The sequence below is a fragment of the Eschscholzia californica genome, unplaced genomic scaffold (genome assembly GCF_041429995.1).
Source record: "Eschscholzia californica isolate CP2 unplaced genomic scaffold, dmEscCali1.0.p SCAF_2, whole genome shotgun sequence".
Classification (NCBI taxonomy): domain Eukaryota; kingdom Viridiplantae; phylum Streptophyta; class Magnoliopsida; order Ranunculales; family Papaveraceae; genus Eschscholzia; species Eschscholzia californica.
In genome coordinates this window covers 13,590,924-13,616,378 of record NW_028238309.1, presented here as the reverse complement: position 1 = coordinate 13,616,378, position 25,455 = coordinate 13,590,924, and the positions used below count along the sequence as shown (strand labels likewise).

The following is a 25,455-nucleotide window of genomic DNA, read 5'->3' as shown; positions in this document are numbered from 1 at the left end:
GAGTGTGAGACCTATGTTGATAAGGATGAAACTATTTGTTACTGCATGGGGACCTGCAGTCCTTCATGTTGCAACCTTGATAAGGTTACATCCTTTAAATAACCAATACCCACCTTTGCAATATGCTCAAGGATAGCATCCCAACATATCTCATTTGCGTACTTTTGGATGTGTTGCATATGTTCCTATTACAGCTCCACAATGCACAAAGTTTGGGCCTCAGCGGCGACTAGGAATATATATTGGTTTTGATACACCATCTATTATTCGATATCTCGAACCCTTGAATATTGAGACTTTCACTGCACGCTTCGTCGATTGTCATTTTGATGAGACATCTTTCTCGCCATTAGGGGGCGTAAATTTGTTTGAAGCAAATATTACGAAAAATGAACTATCTTGGTTTACTTCAAATTTGACTCACTTTGATCCTCGTACTAATCAATCTAAAGTTAAAGTACAAAGGATAATACATCTACAAGAGATTGCTAATAAAATGTCTGACGCATTTAATGATGGAACGAGAGTGACAATATCATATATACCTGTTGCAAATGTTCCAGTAAGGATTGATGTCCCTGAAGGACATGATAAAATATTGGAGCAAATGAATCGTCCAAAATACGTCTGAAATGTGGACGACCAATCAATTCTAAAGATATAATTCCCCGGAAGAGGAAAAACTAGCCACAAGCAAGTAATGTTCCAGAAGAGGCAAAAAATCAACAAACTACACTTTTAGCTAATACACTCCTAGAAGTGGGTAAAGTCCCAAAAGAGGCAGAAGCTCTTGAAGAACATGATTTATCTCCAAGTGAAGAGATATCCATAAATTATGCTTGTAATGGTAAAGTGTGGAATCGAGATAACATAATCATCAATCATATATTTGCGCTTCTGGTATCCACTAATATTATCACTGAAAATGATGATTATGAACCACATTCTATTGATGAATGTCGGAAGAGCACTGATTGGGTAAAATGGAAAGAAGCAATACTAGCAGAACTGAATTCACTTTCAAAATGTAATGTTTTTGGACATGTCCTGACACCCAAAGATGTAAACCCTGTAGGTTTCAAATGGGTATTCGTTAGAAAGCGAAATGAGAAAAATGAAGTTGTTCGCTATAAAGCAAGACTCGTGGCACAAGGTTTCCTACAGAGACCAGGGATCGATTATGAAGAAACATATTCTCCAGTTATGGATGGAATAACCTTTCGATATTTTATCAGTTTACCAGTTATAGAAGAGCTCGAGATGAACTTAATGGACGTGGTCGCTGCGTATCTATATAGAAAATTGGATACTAACATTTATCTGAAAGTCCCTGAAGGATCTAAATTGCGTAAAGGCAACCTATGTACCATGTATTCACTAAAGCTTAATAGAGTCTTGTACGGATTGACACAATCTAGACGAATGTGGTACAATCCTTTTAGTGAATATCTGATCAAAGAAGGTTATGTAAATGATCTCATTTGTCCATGTATATTTATCAAGAAAGGAGATGTTGGATTTGCTATTCTCGCAGTCTATGTTGATGATATCAACCTTATAGGAACTTCAAAAGAACTCTCCAAAGCTGCAAAATATCTTAAGAAAGAATTCGGATGAAAGATCTCGGGAAAACAAAATTTTATCTTGGCTTACAAATTGAAAGAAGTACAAGCGACAGACTTGTACATCAAACATTATACACTCAAAAGGTCCTGAAGCGCTTCAACATAGAGAATTCTTATCCACTTAGTACTCCCATGGTTGTTAGGTTTCTCGATGCTCTGAAAGATCCATTTCGTCCTAAAAAAGAAGACGAAACACTCCACGATCCAGAAGTACCATATCGGAGTGCTATTGGTGCACTATCATATTTGGCTCAATGCACTAGACCAGATATTGCTTTTGTAGTAAATCTATTGGCTAGATATAACTCTGCACCAACTAAAAGACATTGGGTCGGAGTAAAGCAAATTCTTCGATATCTTAGACGAACAACTGACCTGGGATTATTTATTCAAAGAATTTCTCTGGTGATTCTCAAGTGAAGGGATACACATATGCTGGTTATATTTCTGATCCACACAAAGGAATTTCACGGACAAGCTATGGATTTACAAGCGGAGGTACAACTTTGTCATGGTGATCTAGTAAACAAACTATGCCTGCAACCTTATCTAACCATGCAGAAATTAATGCTCTCCATGAAGTCACAATGAGAATGTGCATGACTTTGGTCCATTATTTAGCACATTAGAAGCTCAAGCGGTCTTGTCTCTATTTCCTCACATTTATTCACGAAGATAATTATGCATGCATCGCTCAGATCAAAGAAGGATACATAAAAGGCGATAGAACTAAGCATATCTCCCCAAAGTTGTTTTATTCACACCATCTCCAAAAGAATAATGAGATTGATATCCAAAAGATAAATCATGTGAGAATTATGCTGACTTGTTCACCAAGTCTTTGCCTACTACAACGTTCAGAAAACTAGTTAAGGCATTGGTATGCGACGTGTGAATAATCTGACGATGTAAGACTACATCAGTCTATTTGATATTCATCAAGGGGAGTCTATTATCAATTGGAGATTACAACATCATTAGACTGGATATCTACGCTCTGCACTCTTTTTCTTTTGTCCAGTTTTTGTCCTAATGGATTTTTCTGACAAGCTTTTAACGAAGCAGCATTTTGCGTATCCAACTCTACTCAAAATATCTTCTATTGTACTCTTTTTCCTTCATCAGATTTTGTCCCACTGGGTTTTCCTGATAAGGTTTTAGTGAGACAATTATTTCAAGTGGTAGTCATCCATGGGGGAGTGTTATATGATAATGGCTGCCCAAAGTATAAGTTATATTGTCTGCCCTAAGTATAGTTATAGGTGCTTTTAGCATTATATCCTCTTGTCTCCTAAATGTCCAATGAGATTGCACCAACTTGCATCCAATTAAATGAGAGGCTCTGTGATGAAGTTTGATGAGGGGTTCGAACAACCGACTCCATCACCTCCTCAAACTCTATCACCTCCTCTTTACTCCCTATATAAGTAACTAATGCCCTTTGTAGTTAGTACTTATATCTTTCTCCTTTTACCTATACATTGTTATTTGTGGCAATGCCCAAAGTTGTTAAAGGCAATGTATTTTGCATCCAAAACTTGGTCAAAAGAAGTTCACTAAATTTAGTTAGAGGCAGTGCCATCCCCTTCTTCTCCGTCAAAGGTCGCCGGTCGGCAGACAACAATTTCCGGCGGTCGACCTTAACTTAAAAAAAAAAATTCTCTCTCTTCATCTTACTTCTTCTATTTATTCTCTCTCTCACCTTGTAATGTACCTCTGCCTCTCTTTGTTCGTCTCTCACTTACATTATTTTCTCTCTCTATGTTTTACAGATTGTTAAAGCATTGAACTTCGTTGTTTCTTTTTAGAGAATGTTCAGAAAGTGAAGATGAATTTGTTTAGTTTTGAACTCGAAACCATATTAGTGTTTGAAACTTATTACTCGATAACAGATGAGGTTATTAAGTGATTAAATCTGGTGAATTCATAATGTCGGTCGATTAACATTACTAAATTCCTTACTTTACTATATCCAGTATGAGAAGATTCAAGCGAATTCTCATTTTGTTACTCTTTGAATTTCTTAGATCTACACTTTTGCATGAATCAGAGAAAGAGATTCTACTACAGTTCGAAGGAAACGTTTCAGATGATCCTTTTAACGATTCTACTACAGTTCGAGAAAGGGTAAAGAGAAGAAGAAGAGAGAAGGAGAAAAAGAGAGGAGAAGAAGGAATAGAGATTATTATTATTATTTTTTGGGTTATTTCGCAAATGGCCCCCAACTTTGTGACCAGCTTCCTGCCTGGCCCCCTACTTTAGCAAATATTCCTGTATGACCCCCTTTTTCCGTTATCTTTAACTGTCCGTTACTCTCTCTCCTTCATCTCATTTTTTTTTCTGCCAAGTCACCTATCACGCCACATCATCATCTTCTCCGGCAGGGGTCGCCGGCCGGCCAAATTTCCAGTCGGCGACATTCAAATATATTTTTTATTATTTTCTCTCTCCGCTCTCTCTCTAGAAATTTTTTTTCCTCACCTTCTCTCTCTCTAAAAACTCCGGCGAAGGGGTTTTTCTTCGCCGGAGCTAGGTATGTTTAACGAACAGACCTAGATCTGCTCACAAACAGACCTAAAGAGAGAGAGGGTGAGGAATTTTTTTCTAGACAGAGAGAGAGATGAGAGAGAAAATATGTTTTTTTAATATTTGAAGGTCCCCGACCAAAAATTTGGCCGGCAGGCGACCCCTGCCGGAGAAGATGATGATGTGGCGTGATAGGTGACTTGGCAGAGAGAGAAAATGAGATGGAGGAGAGAGAGTAACGGACAGTTAAAGATAACGGAAAAAGGGGGCCATACGGAAATATTTGCTAAAGTAGGGGGCTAGGCAGGAAGCTGGTCACAAAGTTGGGGCCCATTTGGGAAATAACCCTTATTTTTTTCAAATTTACGTCGCCGGCCGGAATTATCGGTCGGCGACTTGACGCATTTCCAGCAGGCGACTTGCCAATAGGTATTGCCTCCTCAACCCACATTGCTTTTAACTAAACTAGGGGTTGCCTTTAGCAAGATTGCCTATAACAACTTTGGGCATTGCCTATAAAATTTCCCTTGTTATTTATATCTTTTAAGAGTTAGTAGAGAAACACTTTTGAGATAATAATAAAAGTGTTCAAACTTATTTCTCTCCATCTTTGTTCCTTACATTACAATTTTGGGTTTTTAGTCCAAAAATCTACCCCTAAACACACATTTAGTCCACCCTAGTATTAATATAGGATTTTAAGCCAAAATAATAATTATAATGGATATTTAGTCCAACTTAGTTAAAGTGTGTTTATATGTCAAGGTTACAGTGTTTTTCTGTTTATCGATTCTTGTTTTGTTTCATAAATTACCTGTTATTTATTGTTAAAGTTTCATACTTTATTTCATTTTTTCATACTTTATTTCATTTTCCTTTATATGTGTCATACATAACACATTATGTAACAACAATGTTTCTTCAAAACGGAAAAGGACTAAAAACCCATTTTTTGAGAAGATTGGACCTTAAACCCTTTTTGAACTTTATTTTGGACCTAAACCCCATGGACCCTTAGATTAAAATAATCAAAAAAAGAATGAAGGAGGGGGTAAAATGGGGTGGTTCCCCCACCCTATTTTACTGTTGGGAATCCCCAACAACTATTAATGGGGTTGAGGGGCTCTCGGGTTGGAGAACCCAATGTCTGGGTTGGGGCTCCCAAATTTGAATTTGGGAGCCCCAGGCCATGCACATTGAGATGCTCTTAGGGGTTGGGGCTCCCAAATTCAATTTTTGGGTGCCCCAGCAAGGGTTGCTCCAACCGGAAGCCACGGGGCTAGGGCACCCAACCCAAAATATAGTCGTTAGGTCCCTCTCAACGACTATATTCGGGTGGATCCCCTGAAAGGAGCATCCACCCCATCTTATTTTTATTTTTTAAAATCTGTTTTCTTGATATCTTCATATTGTTTTAAATCCTTTTTTGTTTAAGTTTTTTTCTTTAATTCTCTTGTTGGTTTTTTCTTATTTATCTTCTTAAAATTTACTCTCTTTAGAATTATAGCAAATTTAAAATTCATATTTGAAATTAATAAAATTGAATCAAAATCCTATACACATTAATCGCACACGTACATAATTGGGTCTGGATTGAAAAAGTCAGGGGCTACCAGAATGCAGAGTCGGAGCCCCATACATTGGGTTTGCTTTAAGTCTCTATTGCTACCAATGAATAGGGTGTAAGAAACGAGTGGGTCGCGAATAAATTTTCGTGAGGGACTTAAATGGCTATCTCCTTTCATTAATTTCTCTTTGTTTCCCCATTTGCTCAATTTTTTTCATATACTTTTAAGATAGTAGATTGCATAACATGGCACGAGTGTCACATTTTTCCTTTTCCTCCAGGCAAGATATTTCTGACGCCAAATCTGCATTGGAGGTCAGGGTGAGTTCAAAGTAATTCGAACTTATGTGTTAAATTTTTCGAAAAATCAAAATATCGAGTTTTCGATATCAAATGCTAAGGGGTTTCTAAAGTTATTCCCTTATTCTGTAGTGCCAAATTGGTGACGTCGAAAAATGATATTCTCGGTTATCTTCTTCATGATCGAGCTCTTAGCAAAGTTTGAATTCCCTCGAGCGATTGATGAACCATAGCTTGAAAAAAAAAACAAAGAAAACACTCAAACGCTAAAGTTAATGAGGTTTTTCTTGCAGTTTGAAAAATGAATCCAAAGTCTCCATTTAGAACTTGACCTCTCCCTTTAGAACAAACTTGATATGATTATATAGGTTTGGATGATCTGTAATGATGCTAGGACGAGATAATGTGGTGGCAAGACACCAGTCTTGATGAGAGTGATGTGTTGATGATCAGTTTGAGGTAATATATGGTAATTATGTATCTTTTGACACTGAAAGATCTTCTAACATTTAACATTTCATGCATGAAAGTGAATCGTTGGCACTTTCTGGTCTTCCACGTCAATTTCTTCAGTTCAGGTTGTTTCGAGCTCGATCCGTCCCCGAGCTCTTCTTGGTTGATCTCTCTGTTCTGAGTCTCTAACCAGAATAAGGCTCGATTGGGTAAAGCTCATCTTGGATCCACCTTCCTACTTGCCTGAAGGCAATATGAGCATCAAGTTGCTGAGTTGATTTTCGCAGACATCCTATAATGTTCGGAGACAAAGAACATAGTTCTTGCCAGAGCTGGCTCGGTGCCTAACAGACACATGCTGAGCTCCATGTAAGGGCTAATATGACAACTATGGATTGTAGAAAATCCCACAATTAAAAGAGGTCGATTGGTGAGCCACCAACAACTTGTGCTTTAGAACTCGAGATGGACAAAGTTACTGCTGGCCCTGTAGACAGACAAAAACAAGTTGAACCGTGAAGTTTTGGAGACACCGGGATGGTGCCAGACAAGGGTGCTCCAACAGTTAAGTTAACAAACTAGAAAGAAAGTAAATAATCGCCGGAGGGTGGCTCGAATTGTAGAGTGGCCAGAGCTTCGACTCTACGGGATAGTTTGTTAGGTTGGGCACCTGGAGCAGGTCGAAATATCGACTCAATCAGAGGTTTTGACAAAACTAGATGTGGATTTGATTGGAGAACAGAGCTTTATATGTGTTTGAGTTCAAAGGTAGGTTATCATCGTCAAGAGTACTGACTGAAAGATAATAAGTGTGAGAGAGAAGAATGGTTTAGTAGAGTTCTACCTGACGTTTAATGTCCTTTCGAGTCCGAGTCTTTCTATTTATACATGATTGATAGACTTGTGGAATCTATCAGAGAAATGTTTGGGGGTTGCGGATGACCCGAACCCTAAGGGAGACTCATTCGAGCCGTCGATCTGTCGCCTAGAGTAACTTGACCTCGCGATTGCTCTGCCTCGACTCTAGATTCTTCGTAGTCAGAGATGACTTCAAGATATTTGAGGTGACGTGGGGACTTTAACTGACCTAGTCAAGTGATATGTGGGGAGATCTTCGAAGTTGAGGTTGAATCGACAACCCGCATGCTCGGTTGGGGGGACCAAGGGGTGCTTTGATTATTAATACTTTTGAGGGGTTATTGTTCATCTACATGTACGTTCACCTGGGCTTTGACGATTTTCGGCAACTACAACAAGGTTCCGCCAGATCCACCTCCCTGATGACTTTGACGGGGTTTGTCTGGTGTGTCTTTTAGTCAATCTGTTGACTTCTTGAGTTGGTCAAACTTGATTAATATTCGGCTCAACAACTACTAATGATGTCGCAAAGTGTTTTTTTCGGGTATTCAATAGAAATTTGATCTTGTAACCCCTCTTGAATGTATTTCATTAATGGATAATGATATGCGATTGGGGGCCCACAAAGAAAATACACTTTGATGCTCTAAGTTAGTCAACTGTTGTAGGTATAAAGAAGTAATTTAGTGAGAATATGAAAGAATCGCCACCTTTAGAGCAAACCTGATAAGCTTTTATAGGTTTGGAGGGTGGTGCAAAAACACCACCTGAGATGATGCAGTGTCAGAACACCGACTTGATGTGAGCCATCTTTTTTGGTCGTGTACGAAAGTGGATCTTTGACATTGTTAGGTCTTTTGTGTAACTGTCGTTCTCTTCTGGCAGAGCACATCTCAAGGTATCGACCGCTTAATAAAGAATTCAAGGTGCCAAACTGACTTCTGCAGACCTCACTGCGCAATTTTAAGAATCCAGCAGTGCTCAGGGCAAGGCTGACACGAATCCACCTCCGCTTTTGCTTTTGAATTAACATTCCTAGAAGACTCATGATGACCTCCCAACGAACTCTTTGTTTAGAGGAGGGCTGATGTGTTAGCGCTTTGTTGGGTCCATCTCTATAAATGATTTGTTCGTGGGGCACATGGGCATCGATATATGTGGCTTCGGAATATTTATTGACTTCGTGACTGGTCAAAGCGAATTAATATTTGGCTTTGCACGTGTCCCCCACCCTTTAGCTGAAAGAAAAAAAACCTAAGAGCATCTCCAATGCAAAACTAAAAAAAAACTCAAATAGTCCTATGTGTCAAGGCTCAATTGAGTTTCTCTTTCCTAGATGTCAATGTTGAGATACTTAATTCAAAAGACATCTCCAATGCAACACTCTAAAAACTTTGAAATAACTTAGGTGTCATTTCCTAGATGGGTAGGTTTGCTTTTAATATTGAGTGGTTAATTGAGATCCTCAAAAGAAATCTCAAATATTGAGTTTCTTCTTGAGATATCTGAACATTAAATGATGCCACATCATTTTGAGATCTAAATTGAGTGTTGCATTGGAGAGAGTTTTTCACAAAAACTCAAAAAATCTTAGGTGGCACTTTGAGTTTTTCAATTTGAGTGTTGCATTGGAGATGCTCTAATGCAACACTCAATCTTAGAAACTCCGAGTGCCACTTAGGATTTTTAGAGTTTTTCCTTAAAAACCATCTCCAATGCAGCACTCTATTTGGATATCTAAGATGACGTGTCGAGGGTGGAATAGAGATATCTCAAGAGGACACTCTATTTCTAGAGTGTCCTCTTGGGGTATCTCTAATTGTCCACCTCATCAATATTTGATTTTCTACCAATGGAAATCGAGTCTTCTATATTTTCTAGAATAACTAATTATTTATTTACAAAAATAACCATGACACATAAGTAAATAAGATAAGTTTAGAGTTTTGCATTGGAGACACAAAAAATTTGAGGATCTCTATAAACGCCACCTAAGAGTGAGAATCTCAATTGGAACTTGACACATAAAATGAATTGAGATTTTTTTGAGTTTTGCATTGGAGATGCTCTAAGGAGTATGAAAACTTTAAGATCCATCACCACCTATCACGGTTATTGACATAATCACAGAGCATTAGCAGAAGTAAATAAAGTCAAAGGTAATATCCATACTTCTAATGTCTTGTTCTATATTCTCAAAGTAGGGCTGTTGTGATAAGAGTTGTTGCAGATCTGGATTGTTAGTGTCCACCTAACGACTTTCTGATTGTGGGGAGTTCTTACCGTTCAGAACTGTTTAATATATTAATACGACGTAAGGTTATATATTAAAGTAATAAAAAAAAAGTCGTAGTTCTAACGAAAAGTTCAAATCCCTTTAACTCATACTAATTAGAATCTTATCCATCGCGCACTCGAACATATCCTTTAGTGTTTTTTGAAATCGAATTTCATTATTTTCCTATGACTACAACATTAGCTAAGGACCATGTACGGATAAATAAATAAAATCAATCGAAGTAGTTGGTTTCTAATCATAAAAAGAATTTGAGAATGGTATGAGACAAATACTAGATTTGATAGATATACATGCCCTTAGGCTGCTAGGAAATATATAAGATTTAAAAATAGGTAAATTTATATCATCAATCTATTCAATGAGTATAATAAACATTATGACCTTACGAAAGTGACGTGAATTATGCTTAAGAAATAGTGCCCTGCCAGTTCAATCAATATTTATTTGTTTTGGTACTTGGAAGGACATCCAATAGCTCCTTATCTATGCAATGTACATATTAGTTCTTTCTTTTTTTGTTGCAAGAATGTACATATTGGTTGGTAAGTGAAAATATATTATATAGTTAGTCGTCTGACTTTATAAATATATCTTGCTACTCCTTATCCAAACAATCGATGGTCGGCTACCGAAAACCTTAAGGCCATGTTTGGCGCGCGGGAATGGAATGTCATTCCCGGGAATCACATTCCCGTAATGCGATTCTTGGGAATCAGATTATTTTGGATTAATGTTTGGTTCAACCAGGAATAGTAATTCCATTCCCGATGGATTCCTAACTTGTTGTTTGGTTTGTGTAGGAATAGGAATGTATATTTTACGAAAGTCCTGTTATATCTTTTTACTCAAACTACATAAATTATAGGTCAACTTTGTTATATATATTTTAAATAGTATTGTCTATTCAAATTTATAGATATGAAATAATAACGTAATACACTAATTTAAGTTGTATTTAAAGATTTATTTAAAATAAATAAGGTCTCGACTAATTTTTTTAAACGTTATGAAATCGATTTTTAACGAACAAAGAGCAAGAGAGAAGAAAAAAAAAACTAGAGATATGGAGAGAGAGTTACGTTTGAGCGAGAGAGGGGGTGGGAGAGAGAGAGAGGGTGTTGGTATGGTGGTAGTTGAAACCCTAGATTTTAAAATTTTTTTAGTAAAAATATTATGAGAATTCTAATATTTTATCAAGGATTATTTTGTCCAAAAATATTAAATGAAATCATTCCCGGGAATGGGAATCACAAACCCACCCCCCTCCCTGGGTTTGCTATTACCCCATTTCGGAGGAATCCCATTCCTCCAGGAATAGGATTCCCCCTGCATTCCCGCGAGCCAAACAATAGTCTGGAATGTGATTCCCAGGAATCACATTCCATTCCCACGCGATTCCCGCGTGCCAAACATGGCCTAAGAAATCAGAGACAGACATAACAATGTAAAATATGACGTGATTTATTTACATAGAGAGATAGTGGGACACTTTTTAAATAATGAAAATGATGGAATTGTCCAACTTTCGTTAGAAGGATTTATGATGTTATCACTTTTCAAGTACATAATATCCTTTCTGCACAGGGACGGAACTATGTTGGGGCCAGGAGGGGCCATGGGCCCCCTTGACCTCAACATAGTTAAACTTATATGGGGAGGCTAATTATCTCTAATAGTAGTAGTATTACTAATTTATATTTGGATTGTGATTAAGAGTTGACATTCTATCATAAACTAATTCCCCAATTGAATATATATTTAAAATACTTAAAACTTTAATGTATTGCATATAGATATCGATAAAATTGTATGTAAATATCGACTATTTTTGTCGTATGTAAATAGATATGGATTTTAGTGCAACTATTCTAGTTGTGTTCTATTTGATGAAATTTTGTAATTAATAAAATATTTAATTTATATCCAAAAACTCATATCACGTTAATATAGTGGCCAACATTAAATCTAATATAAAAGTTCGAGCATCTGAGCGTTTAAACTGATAAATTTTGTTGGTTAAGTTTTGTGAAAAAACTGGTTGTGTAAAATCCATTGTACACTGATAACTTGATCAATGACTTGAAACGGTTTAAGTTCTCAGTCGTCTATTAGTTTAATACACTTCAACGATTTCATTGTGTTTGGTATAATGAGGTGATCGTTCTTGTAAAATATCAAATTTTATTTTGTCACTGTACTATCTCGATGAATTAACGTAAATATTTTGTAACAATAATTTTAGGTAGTGTATGAAAAAGTATAAAAGAGAGAATTTTTCTAAATGTTTATTTGCATTTGGCCCCCGGTGATTCTGATTTCTGGTTTCGTCCCTGTTTCTGCAGTTCTTTGATAACATTTTCCCTCTAGGACATGAAAATATTGAATGTATTGTTTTTCTTTTCACTCGCAAAACTCCATCACATTCTGTTCTGATAGTAGAGCCAGAGGAAGAAGTGTCGACCTTCAGTTCTTTGATAGTTCAATGGAGCAGAGATGAAAAAGAAGACGACGTATAAAGAAACTCTTCGGTTGGGTAAGTTGAGGCCGACCTTTTAGTATAGAAATTTCGAACGCTGAGAAGCCTAGGGATTCCAATTTTTTCCTAGTCTAAAGACATATGACAGGTCCATTGATCTAGAGATATTCGTCAACAACTATGTCAGGGTCACGAGTCTAACGACTACTGACGAACCTACAATATGCCGAATTTGCCCACTACTCTAAAGGGGTGTGAAATATTGGGACACTTCACTAGCGCCAAGAGGGACCCTCCCCTTCAAGGACACATAGAGAGAGAGAGAGAGAGGAAGAGGAGAGATAGATAGAGGGAGGAGTGAGGAACGTGGTGAGGGGGTGCCAGAGGTACGGTCACACCAATCCCCCCTCCCTAGGGACCCCTTGTCTGGAAAATCTAAACAAAAAACTTGTAACGTGAAAGCTACTTCATAAATAAATTCATACTGGCTCAATCTTGCCTCGCACTATGAAGGCTTGAAATCCGAAGCCTCTACGCTTCCAGACCAGTTTCTTTTTTGTTTGAGGAGGAATAAAGACTTGATTTGGTCTTAATGTTTTAAAGCCCAATGTTATAATTTTTTTTTTTTTTTGCATTAGTCGGCAGTAAAAAAACAGAAAAGAATTACATCAAGTTCTCCCGAGTCTAATGACTCTGCTTTTATCTGCCTCTATAATATCTACTAGTGCTCGTGGGAACTCATTACTCTGTAAAATTAGGACACCATTGCTCAGCTTCATCTTCGATAGGTAATCTGCTGCTTGATTTAGTTCTCGATATACATGGATTACTCGACACTCCTCAAATAAACCCATAAATATCGTATCTCATTCCATACTCGTATAGTCTTCCATGAAGGGACAAAATTTTCATTAGACAGAATTGTTGCTACCGTTGTCAAATTAGTCGCCAATATAACTCTATTTTGGTCATATTGCCTTGCTAGACGTAAGCCTAACAATGCACCTTGGAGTTCATGCAATAAAACTGATTCACGCTTTGTCGACGAAGCCGCTGCAACTATTGCTTCTCCAGTATTTCGCCTTAAGATTGCCCCGAATCCGCCTGACTCCGCGTCATATGCACCATCTGTGTTCACTAGAGTCCACCCATTCTCTGGACCTTCCCATCTGCAAATTTTAGTAACCAGAGTTTTCAATGGAAGGGTAATATTCCATCGTCCAAGCAGTTCTCTACACGTGGGAGTATCAAGTACCTGACCAACCCAAGAACTAGCTTTTATTCTCACTTCTTCTGAAATTTGTCTAACAATCTCCTCCATCGAGTTCCGAACTCCTTGAAAAATGCGAGCATTTCGTTCTCTCCATATATGATAAATATATCCATTGAACACAAGACTTGATTTCCGTTAAACATTTTTGTGCACCATTCAATTTCTTCATCCCATTGTCCAAAGACCAATTTGTTTATACCCAACTTCCTTAACAGCACCTGCCAAATATGAGTGGAGTATACGCATCGAAATAACAAGTGATCATCATCTTCTTCACTTTGTCCACACAATTCACATATGTTAGGTAGCTTCGATTTAGTCTTTAATCCCCTCTTTAACGCCATCCATGCAACAAAGTTATGGCGTGGGATTCCATCACTACGCCATACAATAGTTGTCCACGGAACTAACGGTTTCACTCCTCTAAGCTTGTTGTAGGTGTCTTTGACGTTATATTCGGCTGTCTTAGTTACTTGCCAAATCGGTTTATCTTCCTCAATGCCTCCGATGACCTCTTGAAGTAATTCAACCACATCTCTCACTTCATAACTGAAATATTCTGGTAAGGACCAAGCATTATTAGTAATATAGTCAGAGATCAAACCCTTTGCATAAATTTGGGTCGATCCTTCCACTTTCCACACACACATCATATAATAACCCCATCAGATGTCAGATATCGAACCAAAACTTGGTTTTTCTACCATTACTAATGAGGGTAGTCACAAACTGTTTGGCTGTGTCCCGGCTATCCAGAATACGACGCCAACACCAGGAACATTTCGCTGGTATAGCCATGGTCCAGAATTCCTTGTCTCGGATCAGATTTTGCATGCCCCAAGAGAGGTAGTTAGTAGGTTAGTTGGTGACATATGAGTCTAGATGACATGTCCTTATTATTTCATGAACAAGAGGTTTATTTTGAAGAGTTAGATGCCAACGCTAAAAATAAAATAAAATATTTGACGTTTAAATTATTTTTTTCAACAAAAAAAGAGTTAGAATTCTTTTCTGAATTTTGAGTCTAAGGCCCAAAAATATGGGAGTAATTAGTCATATATCCACTCCTAAATCAATAAACGACCAAAATAAAACATGAAATGAAAAATATGTCTAAAATTGTACTTTTGGTGAGCCCCATGCTTCGAGGCATTTATTTTTTCCCATTTTTTCCCTTTTATAAATATATTTTAACCAATAGTAAACCAAAGGTTTCATATGGTTGAGTTAATAAATATATTCTTTCCATAAATTTTAAAAGAGAAAACTTATGGTCAAAATTTATTTCCAAAATTTGTAGTTGTCAAGACCAACATACCAAATCTACCGTTCTTGTCCTAAAAATGAGATTCCCTTCTCTCTCTTTATGTTCTTACAACGTTTATATCTCTACAAACTAGTTTGTCTTGAAAATCATTATGAAAATTATATATATGTCGATTAAATTTTAAATCTTCTTAAAAAAATTATTTAATTCTAACAACATTTTTAAATATAACATTTTCTCACTTTTTTTCGTAAGAAAGGAAGTTGAAATTTCCATCACTTCAATCTTATTTTCATAAAAAGCATAATGTAAACTGATATTTATTTTGCCAACATTTTTAGTATTTTTCTAACATTTAGTTGATTCTATTAGCATAATATGCGTGACATATGTTATGAATTATTTAGAGTAGGTGAATAAAAGTGTTATTATTTATGTAGCATCTTATTGATTCTAACAACATTCTTAGATATAACCAAATTTTAAAGTTTTTTTCTAGCATCTTACTGATTTTAAAGACACAATTAAATATCTACACTCAAAAATACTTCTAAGTTTTTAAAGCAACTTAGGTGACGAACCGACGTAACAACAGCATAATAATGTATCTTGTATTCTGACTTACTTACATTATGTTAACCAAATTTTGAAAAAAAAATTAGCATTTTCTTGATTCTCCTGTATTAGTGAATTTAGGAGAACAACATTTTAAACATTTTTCTAGAATTTTCTTTATTATTATTACAAGTAATGCTTTTACATTTTTTATGGTCAGTTATTCAATCATTGAGCGGATTTCAGTGAAGCCAATTCTTATAGTTGTTACCTTAAATGAAAAATAACTAAGTCAGATGTGTGGGGTTCAATTTTCGACCATGTCGGTCAAGAGTATGAGGGTGGGGTTCAAGTGTTCCAAGATGCTCTCGGTCATTACTCTATCAGTACGAAAAAAAACTACAAATTTATAAAAATGCAAAAAAAAATAGGGGGCCAAAAAAGAAGCTAGTCACAAAGTAGGGGGCCAAATAGGAAATAACTCTAATAAAAAACATTGCCGACATCGTTGTGATATTTCTAACATTTCTTTGATATATTATAGCACTAGGGTATATCCCGTGCCCTAGGGCACGGACACTTGTATCAATCACATGTTACGAAATTTATTGTTATATTTTATTGAGAGAGGGAGAGATTTTTATTAGTTATTATTTTTTTGTATTATTTTTTGTTTCTTTTCTCTTAAATTAGTTATTATTTCATTGAGAGAGAGAGGGAGATTTTAATTTCTTTTTTTAACCCTTGAAATTTATTTTGTTTCTTTTTTTTCTTAAATTAGAATTTTTATTTCTAAGAAGGAAAGGATTATTGTTTTTTAAATAGGATTTTTATTTCTAGGGTATATCCCGTGCCCTAGGGCATGGACACTTGTATCAATCAAATGTTACGAAATTTATTGTAATATTTTATTGAGAGAGAGAGAGAGAGAGATTTTTATTCGTTATTATTTTTTTGTATTACTTTTTTGTTTCTTTTCTCTTAAATTAATTATTATTCTATTGAGAGAGAAATAGATTTCAATTTCTTTTTTCAACCCTTGAAATTTATTTTGTTTCTTTATTTCTTAAATTAGTTATTTTATTTCTAAGAAGGAAACGACTATTGTTCTTTAAATAGGTAATTTATTTTTACGAAGGACTATATTTTAAATTTTGAGAAGGGCTTCTAGACAATATCCTTTATTAAAAAAGGATTGTCCCAGTCATCGTTTTTCCTTCTGTTTTATTATATAGATTTTCCGTTAACTCTCAACATTTTTAATGTATTTCACGATATTTGTACTAAAACTTAGAGTAATTAAAATTTAGAGAAACTCATTACAACATAATCTATTACAAGAACTAATAACTTAAAGATTTTTTTTCCTATTTATCCTTCAATTGATCCAATAACAACCAAGTTAATTCAACCCTCTTTCTTTGCGCTTGTATTGTTAAATCTTTGGCTAACATTCCATGTCAAAAATGTATATAGTTGGATTCGACTACAAATTCATCTACATGCGAAATCACAATCTTCGACAATCTCGTCCGTAAATTTGTAAAATATATTAGTGTTCAAACAAGTATTTGTAATTCATGGAATCACAAAAAAAATTGAAATGTAAAACTTTACAAAAAATCTGTATAGTTCTACTACCGATAAAGTCATTTTGGGAGTAACGTTATTATTTTTGTTAAATATGTTATTTTTTGTCAGAGTTTAGAATATGTTGGTAAGATTTTTACAATATATGCAAAATTAAAGAAGTGCTACAACAAATTTGAGGGTGTTGTCGACTGCATAAACAAACTCGTTCATTCAAAATTACAAAGCGTAAATGATTTTCTGAGTAAGTCATAAAATTATAAAACATAAATATGCTGTTAGAATCAAGAAATGCTATGAGAATATACAAAATGTTTGCAATAATATCTCATAGTTTTCATGTAAATTTTCTGAAGAAAACGAGATTGTAGAAAGAGAAACAGTGGGACAAGATCTAGAAAAAAAATTTAATAAAAAGATTGATATCCTAACTTTAATAATAAGAACAACAAAACCATGCACGGTGCAACAATCTATCGTTGAAAAAAAAACAGAATATGGTAAAAGAAGAAATTTAATTCATTGACAATCATGTTTTTCTAGGTTTTCTCCTGGTGAAGACTAAAAAGCGTAAATGATTTTTCTCTGCGATTTCTTTAGGTTTTCTCTCGGTGAACTGAAGAAGAGATAGTTATAATTGATATTTTTTGTCAAAAGATTATGGAAACATTCATTTAAAAGAAAAAGACAACTTTATGTAGGTATGAAAATTTCGTATTAAGGAATTATTTTTAAACTTAAAAGACATCTATACCTTCTAATCTAGGTAATTTTATTTAACCTCTGATATGTTAGGTAGGAGTAGAAAAAAGAGAGGTTAGACATGTAAATTATTCCTAGTAGATTTATTTTCTATTTAGTATTATCTTTGGGCTCTAAAACCATTAACCTTGTGATTTTGGACCTAAAACTCATCTCTCCTTTTTTTTTCTTCTCTCTCTATTGATTTTTAAGTAAAAGTAATTAAACTTTATTATTAATGTTGATTACGTAATCATATATTTATTTTGTTATAAAGGAATTGTGATTTTTTTTATTCATTACTTACAGTAAATACATCAAATGTATTTTAAATATTTTTAAATTCAATTAGTTAGATAAATAGTGCAAGTATAAGTAAGTTTTTTACATGATGATTTTTTATTTAAACATCTTTTTAAAGTTAATTTATTTTGAAAAATTATTTGGGGTGTATGATTTTTTTTAACTTTTCTATTACGATCCTATTAAAGTTCGCACCGTCGCCTCAAATTCTAAGCCACGGCATTGGGAAGGAATGAGAGAGAGAATGAGAATGGTAGATAGATGAATAGGTAGATAGCCAACAACCCTTGGCAACCCTTGGTTGGAGTGGTAAGAGGTATAATCATCCACCTTAGAGGTCAAGGGTTTGATGCACACGCTGAACAATTCAAAAAAAAAGAAAAGAATAGGTAGATAGGTAAATGGTGGTGATGGAATTGGGAAGAGTAGGAGGTGGTGGTGGTGGTGGTGGTGGTGGAAGTAGAAGACGATCTGAAAATTTGTTTCTGAAGGGTCGTCGGCAAACTTCCACGATATGACAATTTCTTTTTGAAAGGGTCGTTGGTGATGGAAAGTTACAGTTGATCCTTGACGGTGTCAGGTGAAGAAGTTGCCGTGGGTTGGCGGAACAAAAGAATTTTTCACTCAAATATTTTGAAAGACCCGAAACGTTTTTCTATTTTTACAAAACATCTACGAAAAAAATATCAGAATGATAAAACTATGTGCAAAATAACAAGTAAAAAACTGAAATTCTAAAAAATAAGAAGCACAAGATGTCTCGTCTTAAATTGGGAAGCAAAAAATTGTAGACAATAGCAAAAGGCAACTATGGGTTTACTCTACACAACTATTTATGAGACGGTAACTTCTTTTTTTTTTATTTTTTTTATTTTTTGAGTTAAATCAGAATTTTCATTCATAGGTAGGAATTCAATCCATTACAGTACATGATTTTGAGACCTTTTACTCCTTTGAGTACAACATGGATTTACTAAAATAAATGACAACATAAGACTTACAAAAGTAAAGACAACATGAATGGAGTACAATATTGCAAAAATAAAATAAAATAAAAAGACCCTAAAGGTCATAAATCAAAAGATCCTAAAGATCACGAATGAGAAGACCTTAAAGATTGTGAACGTTATTATACTTAATGAAGAAAGATGAACCAAGTAGAGACGAATGACGGTTGCATCAAGAACACCATCAAGTTTCTCGAAGGAAAATTATGAATGTCACGGAGACATTGACATTTGATTTTAAATATGAAGATTGAGTTATTACATAACTTTATCTTCTTGAGCGAAGATAAATTTAACCTTTTCTTTTCCTTTGATATTCTCGATCTATGTTGTGACGTCAGATCCTGAAAATGCAATATGAATGATGTCCTTTCTCCATACCAACACCACCACAAAAAACACCACCAGACCCGATCACCACCACCACCACATAACCACAACCAGACCCGATCACCACCATCACATAACCAACACCAAACCCGACCACCAGAGAATACACCACCTGAAGGAGATGCCCTTTGACCAAAGATGCAACGCGAGCGATATGTCGAATATGAAAATTAATGAAGAATATCTAAAGTTCGGACGATTTATGGGTCGTAGTGTTTAGCTAGAAACCAACTACGATCGTCGAATTACTAAGTAATTCGCGGCTAACTTCGACCGGATCCTACATCGGGTTACACAAAAGAATGTTTATTTGATCGGATGATATGACTAGAGGAATGACACATATCATGTTAGGTAAGACCCATAAATATGTACCATAGGCCTAAAAGAAGTTTAGGCAAAGATAATGCAAAAGGCCCGGAAGAAGGAAATTTGGGTCGGACACCAAAAGGCATGTTTTGAGGGCCATTAAGGGGTCGGCCTTGGCAGACCGAAGCCCTTATAGGGCCGGTCAGATCTGCTCAAGATGGGCTTGAAGTGGTCTGCCATGCAAGGGATACCAAGAAATAGAAACTAGTTTCTATTTTTGAGTATTTCCTTAATCTTATTCAAAATGGACTTTTAGGAAATCTATCTAGGGCTGGACTCTAACTTAGGGCTCTATATAATGTCTCTTAGGACTTGAATAAGAGGGTGGAAGAATTCTCAAGGAGATTTCTTCTCTGCAACATCAAGTAGAGAAAGAAAGAGAGATTATTCCCAACTATCTATCTAGTTTAAAAGAAGAAGTGTTCTCAATCAAACCACCATTGGTGTTCTAGCTATCAACAAGGTGGGAGATCAAGTTGATCATTCGGGTGTCTTAAGTAGAGGAGCAACAATTGGAGTTTTTGGTCTTCATATTCGATTAAAAAGGTTCGAGGGAAAATTTCGCGATTAAGGTAATCTCTAACTCTTAGTTAATTAGTGTTAGACATTAGAAAGCGGACTACTGTCTGAGATTTCGCATACAACACTAGGAGACACCATAACCCAACACCACCGCCACTGAAAACACCACCACAGAACGCACCACCGCCACTGAAATCACCACCAGACCCGACCACCACCACCACCATTGAAAATCACCACAACCAAAAATCAGATCCTGCCACCAAAAATCAGATCGCGTCACCACAAACGAAACCCTCTAACAGATCGCACTGCCACAAACGAATCTTCGTTTAAAATCAAATCAAAGTTATTGTATGATGCCCATCTTTCTTTCTTTTTTGTAAGACATCTTCAATTTGGTGAAATGGAAGAGAAGAACCCCATGAAGATCGAAGAACCGCCATCATACCAACTGCCTCTTTCCCCCCCTTCCTCATCATACAAAACTATTTACTAGATAATTTTTTTTTATTAAATTTCTAAACAACACTAAAGTGTGTATTTGGGAATATTAAATTACTCCAAATTAAAACCGAACAAAGATAACTATAAGGGTTTTTGAGCTTGCCTCCCCAACACTAATTAGTGATCGAGTTTACTCCCTCCTAGTAGTTGGTAATTGAGTTTACCCTCTTGAATTTAGAGTTTTTGTCAAAAACTACTAAAGACATGTGTTGGTATGTGGTAATAAAATCATAAATTAAATAATATACAACAAAATCAATCTTTACCAATTATATTTCCGATCAAATCATATAATAAAATAAGGTGGAATAACTACTTAGAATCGTATTGAAGAATAATTGATTTTGGTTCACAACTAGTTTACTTACTCGAAACAAAATCTTTGTGTTTTTGTCAAAGATAACAAGTATAAGAGGCATCCAAAATATAACACTACATATTATCTAGTGTATAAATTTTTTTTTGCTAGATTCGTGTAAAAAAGAGATTTCGGTACAGCGGCATGAAAAATTTAACACTACATATTATCTAGTGTAAATTTTCTTCGCTAGATTTGTGTAAAATGAGATTTCGGTTCAGTGGCATGGAAAATTTAACACTACATTATCGATAATGGGGTGCAAATTTCACTATCTTATTAGGATATTATTATAAAATTTAGTTGACCCATATGGGATATTGAGTGCATATCCGGATCACTAAAACTATAAAAGTCATATCTTAATAGATATCCAGCCACCTAGTTTCGCCCATAAATTAAAAAGAGGTAGCAACTTTATACTCTATTTTTTGGATTTGGTCCAACAACATTAAATAAGTGAGATTAAGGAAGTTTAAGATGCCCGTGAATCACGGGTCCTAGACGGCTAATTGGCTGCTGAAAATGAAAGCGTTTACTTTTGGATCGATTTTGTTTGTAACTGCTGTCATTAAGAAAAACGTATCTACCAAATAATAGTGATTTGTCTCCCCTCGGCTCCCTCCTGATATTTTCTTTTGAGATTGGCTTCACTTTGATCTAATAATGATATTCACTGCCTGAACTATCTCTGTCACTCAATCTTCTCACACTATCTTCTTTACAATTCTCTACCCCTTCATATAAAACAAAATTAACTAAATCAGAAGAGAAAAAAAAAACCAATTCCAATCTTAAATATTACTAATCCAGAACATTAATTACTAAATTATATACATGTATATTAATTACTAAATTATATACATGTATATTAATTACTAAATTATATACATGTACTCCCTCCGTCCCATTTTGTTTGTAGTTTTGGGGAATTCAACTTATTAAGGAATGGTATTTATTGTTCACAAATATAAAAACTTTCCCTAAATTACCCTCATTTAGTATAGAGTATTTCATTAAATACAACATCGGTAGAAGCGTAGAACCAATTAGAACCTTTGAATGGTATTCAAACTAAAGGGTAGTCTTGGAAGTTCCATCATTTTAATAATTAAATGAATGTTATAAAAGGAAAGTGACCAAACATTTTGGGACATCCATAAAAAGAATAACAACCAAATAAAATGGGACGGAGGGAGTACAATTCTTCGCGACCCTGCCGGTGAAGACGACGATGTGGCGTGCTGAAATGATGTGACAGAGAGGGAAAATGAGATAGAGGAGAGGGAGTAACGGAATGTTAAAGATAACGGAAAAAATGGGCCATACGGAAATTATTGCTAAAGTACGGGACCAGGCAGGAAGCTGGTCACAAAGTTGGGGGTCATTTGAGAAATAACCCTAAAAATAATATGTATGTTTATATTATTTGTAATACATTGTTGATAGTATAGTATTATGTCAACAACTCTAAATACCTGGAGGTCACAGGTGTGATTCACGGTGGAGGCGGAACCTACCATTTGTTGACTTGTGTTAAAGAGCATAAATAAGATAAAATTAAGAATGAGCCTTCATGCCCTAGGATGGTCTTATGGGTCTTTATATGGGTTTTAGAGCCCAAGATGTCTTAATGATGGTAGTCAATTCATGTAGTATCCACACTATGTCGACGGTGAGGGATTTAAAATCCCCTCGGGAATAACTCTCCCAGCTTTTTTTTCCATTGGGACATTTGTTGCGAGAAGCATTCCCCCCCTCTTTGGCCGACACTTTCCCTTATGTCGTGACTATCTTTTTGAGGCAGTGTTTTTAAACTACCGACGTCTTTTTATGTCGTCGACTATATTCTCGATTTTTGTAGTCTGACCTCCCAACAATCTCTTCGGTTAAAGTTGAACTCCGATGCTAGAATTTTGTTGTGTCCACCCTCCTGATGGTTCTATAGAGGGTTTGGTCGTGGGGCGCATGCATAGTGGTAAGTGTAGCTTAGATCAATCTGTTGACTTCTTGACTAGTTAAAACTGGCAAATATTTGACTCAACAACAACAAATACATCATATTAAAACAACCTAATAATCATGTTAAAAATAAAAGCTACATCAAAATTATTTCTATTAATTAAAATTTAGCATGGTTTTTTTTTTAGAAAATGACTACGATCAACGATAGTCATTACATTTGGTATTGATACATCAAAGATGTGATAAGCTCGATAACCGCTGATTCAAACTCTTACAAGACCGGGCCTATAGCCCAACTAAACTATGGCCTAAAGCCCAACTACATTATTTATACTCTAATAATCTCAATTCAAATAACCAAAGATTCCACCTTCTCTGGGGTTCGAACCTGGGACCTCTAGGATTTTCTGGAGTTTATGTCAACACCTTGGAACCATCAGGACTACCAACTCTTGACAAAATTTAGCATGTTAATTTCCAACATATATTATTTCTTATATTTTTATATTAATTACGTTATAAATATATAAATTGGGACGGGACATAATTATTTATGTACAAAATAGAATTAAAGATATAAATTTAATTTTATAATGGAGTATGGACTAAAAATAAAAAAATATAAGAACTCAAATATGAAACTTGGACTTAAAAAAATAATTACTGTTATTCAAAAAAGAACAAAAATAAATGCAGAAGGATTAAAAAATATCTCTATAAAATTTGAATAGACAAACAGTGCCACTATATATGGAATACAGTTGAAATTGTAGAGATTTGAAATAGGATTGAAGCTACATCCTTCCAAGTTATGTGAGGTTTTTAAGGATGTAGTCGTCTTGAGAGATGCTCAACTTCTATGATATCAAACCATCGGGGCAATAAGTTCAACAAAAAAAAAAAAAAAAAAACCATTGGGGCAATAAATAATCCGCATGATGGTTCAATGCAACCGCTGACAATTTACCGTGTGTTGCTAAAGTAAAATGTACAAATATCAACAAGTATGTAAATTTAGGGTCCAACTATAGGTGCCTAACAAAATTGCTATTCGCGCCCATAGCTTCGCCTCGTAACAGAAATCAGATAGTCACCTGAACACCCCTTTCCCGTTCTTCTAATTTTTCATATTATCCATATTAGAGAGAGAAAGAACCTTCGTTCCAAATCTTAATCCTCTTCTCAAAATCTAAGATTCGACAACCACAATTAAAATCTCGAGTTGGTCTTGGACTCGAATCAGTCTATAACCTTTCAGACTGGTTCGAGTCCGAAGCCCAAAGCCTTGCTTCGGCTCTCAGACTGGTCAGTCCAAAAAATACATCTATAAATATTAAATATCGAAGGTTAAACGAGATTGACTAGAGGCAATCCCTTTTTAGGCGCAAATAGCAATTTTAAAGGGAGCCTTTAGTCGCTTAAATTAATTTAGATTTGGAAAGTTTTAGAAGCGTCTTATAAGTGTTATAGGCGCCTCCCTCAAGGCAAATCTGATGAGGGAGCTTGTGAAGGAAGGAGATGCCTATAACACTTGGGCCATGTTTGGCGCGCGAGAATGGAATGTGATTCCCAAGGGAATCACATTCCTGTAACGTGATTCCTGGGAATCAGATTACTGTAATTTGATGTTTGGTTTGACCAGGAATGAGAATTTGATTCCTGACATATTCCTAATTAGGGGTTTGGTTCGTTTAGGAATAAAGAATGTATATATTTGTAAAAGTTCACTTTTACCCTTACTTAAACTACATAAAATACACATCAACTTATTTTTTTAGCATAAAATATACACATCAACGTTGTAATACATCAAAATCAGTATTGTTTTATTCAAATTCGTGGATATGAAATAATAACACGATACATCAAAGGGTTAGAATTTAAAGATAATAAAGAAATATCTTAATAAAAAATTATCTACAATAAAATTTTGTTCGTAAACCTAAATAGAAATTTATCTAAACTTAAATTTTGTTCATAAACATAAATAGTACTGATTAATACCTAATCCTACAAAAAAATAAAATTGGTAATACAATATTTTGTTGAAGATATATTTGTCAATAAATATTAATATACGTGATTCCGAGGGAATTGGAATCACAAACCCACCTCTTTCTGAGTTTGCTATTACCTCTTTTTGAGCCACGCCATTCCCGTGCGCCAAACATTGCCTTATGGGAGGCGCCTATAACACTGCCCATGATAGAGAACAAAAAAATTCAGACATACTCCAAACATACATCCTATGTGGCTTGTCATGATTCGTTGTCTAGTGAATTAGAATCATCAAAATCACGAATCACAGCAAGCCACATAGGATGTGTGTCTAGAGTATGACTGCATTTTCTCGTTCTCTATTATTTTTGTTAGATTTTTGATGTAGAAAGGCATGGTGACATGTCAGTCCCCTTAGAGACGCACAAAGTACTTTTGTACATCCTTCCTTATTTGACCGTACCACTTCCTTCCTCTATATATTTGCTGGATCTTCCCACTTTATT

General features: G+C 35.3%; 1 protein-coding gene across 1 annotated transcript; it reads right to left on the bottom strand.

Moving 5' to 3' along the window:
* Positions 1 to 12,930: 12,930 nt before the first annotated feature.
* Positions 12,931 to 14,027, bottom strand: LOC147556371 (uncharacterized). The gene is made up of 2 exons (XM_086658620.1): positions 13,393 to 14,027; positions 12,931 to 13,273 (listed from the first exon to the last, which is right to left on the bottom strand). Exons 1-2 carry the CDS (start codon positions 14,025 to 14,027, stop codon positions 12,931 to 12,933), a joined length of 978 nt encoding a protein of 325 aa, XP_086514746.1.
* Positions 14,028 to 25,455: the final 11,428 nt, after the last annotated feature.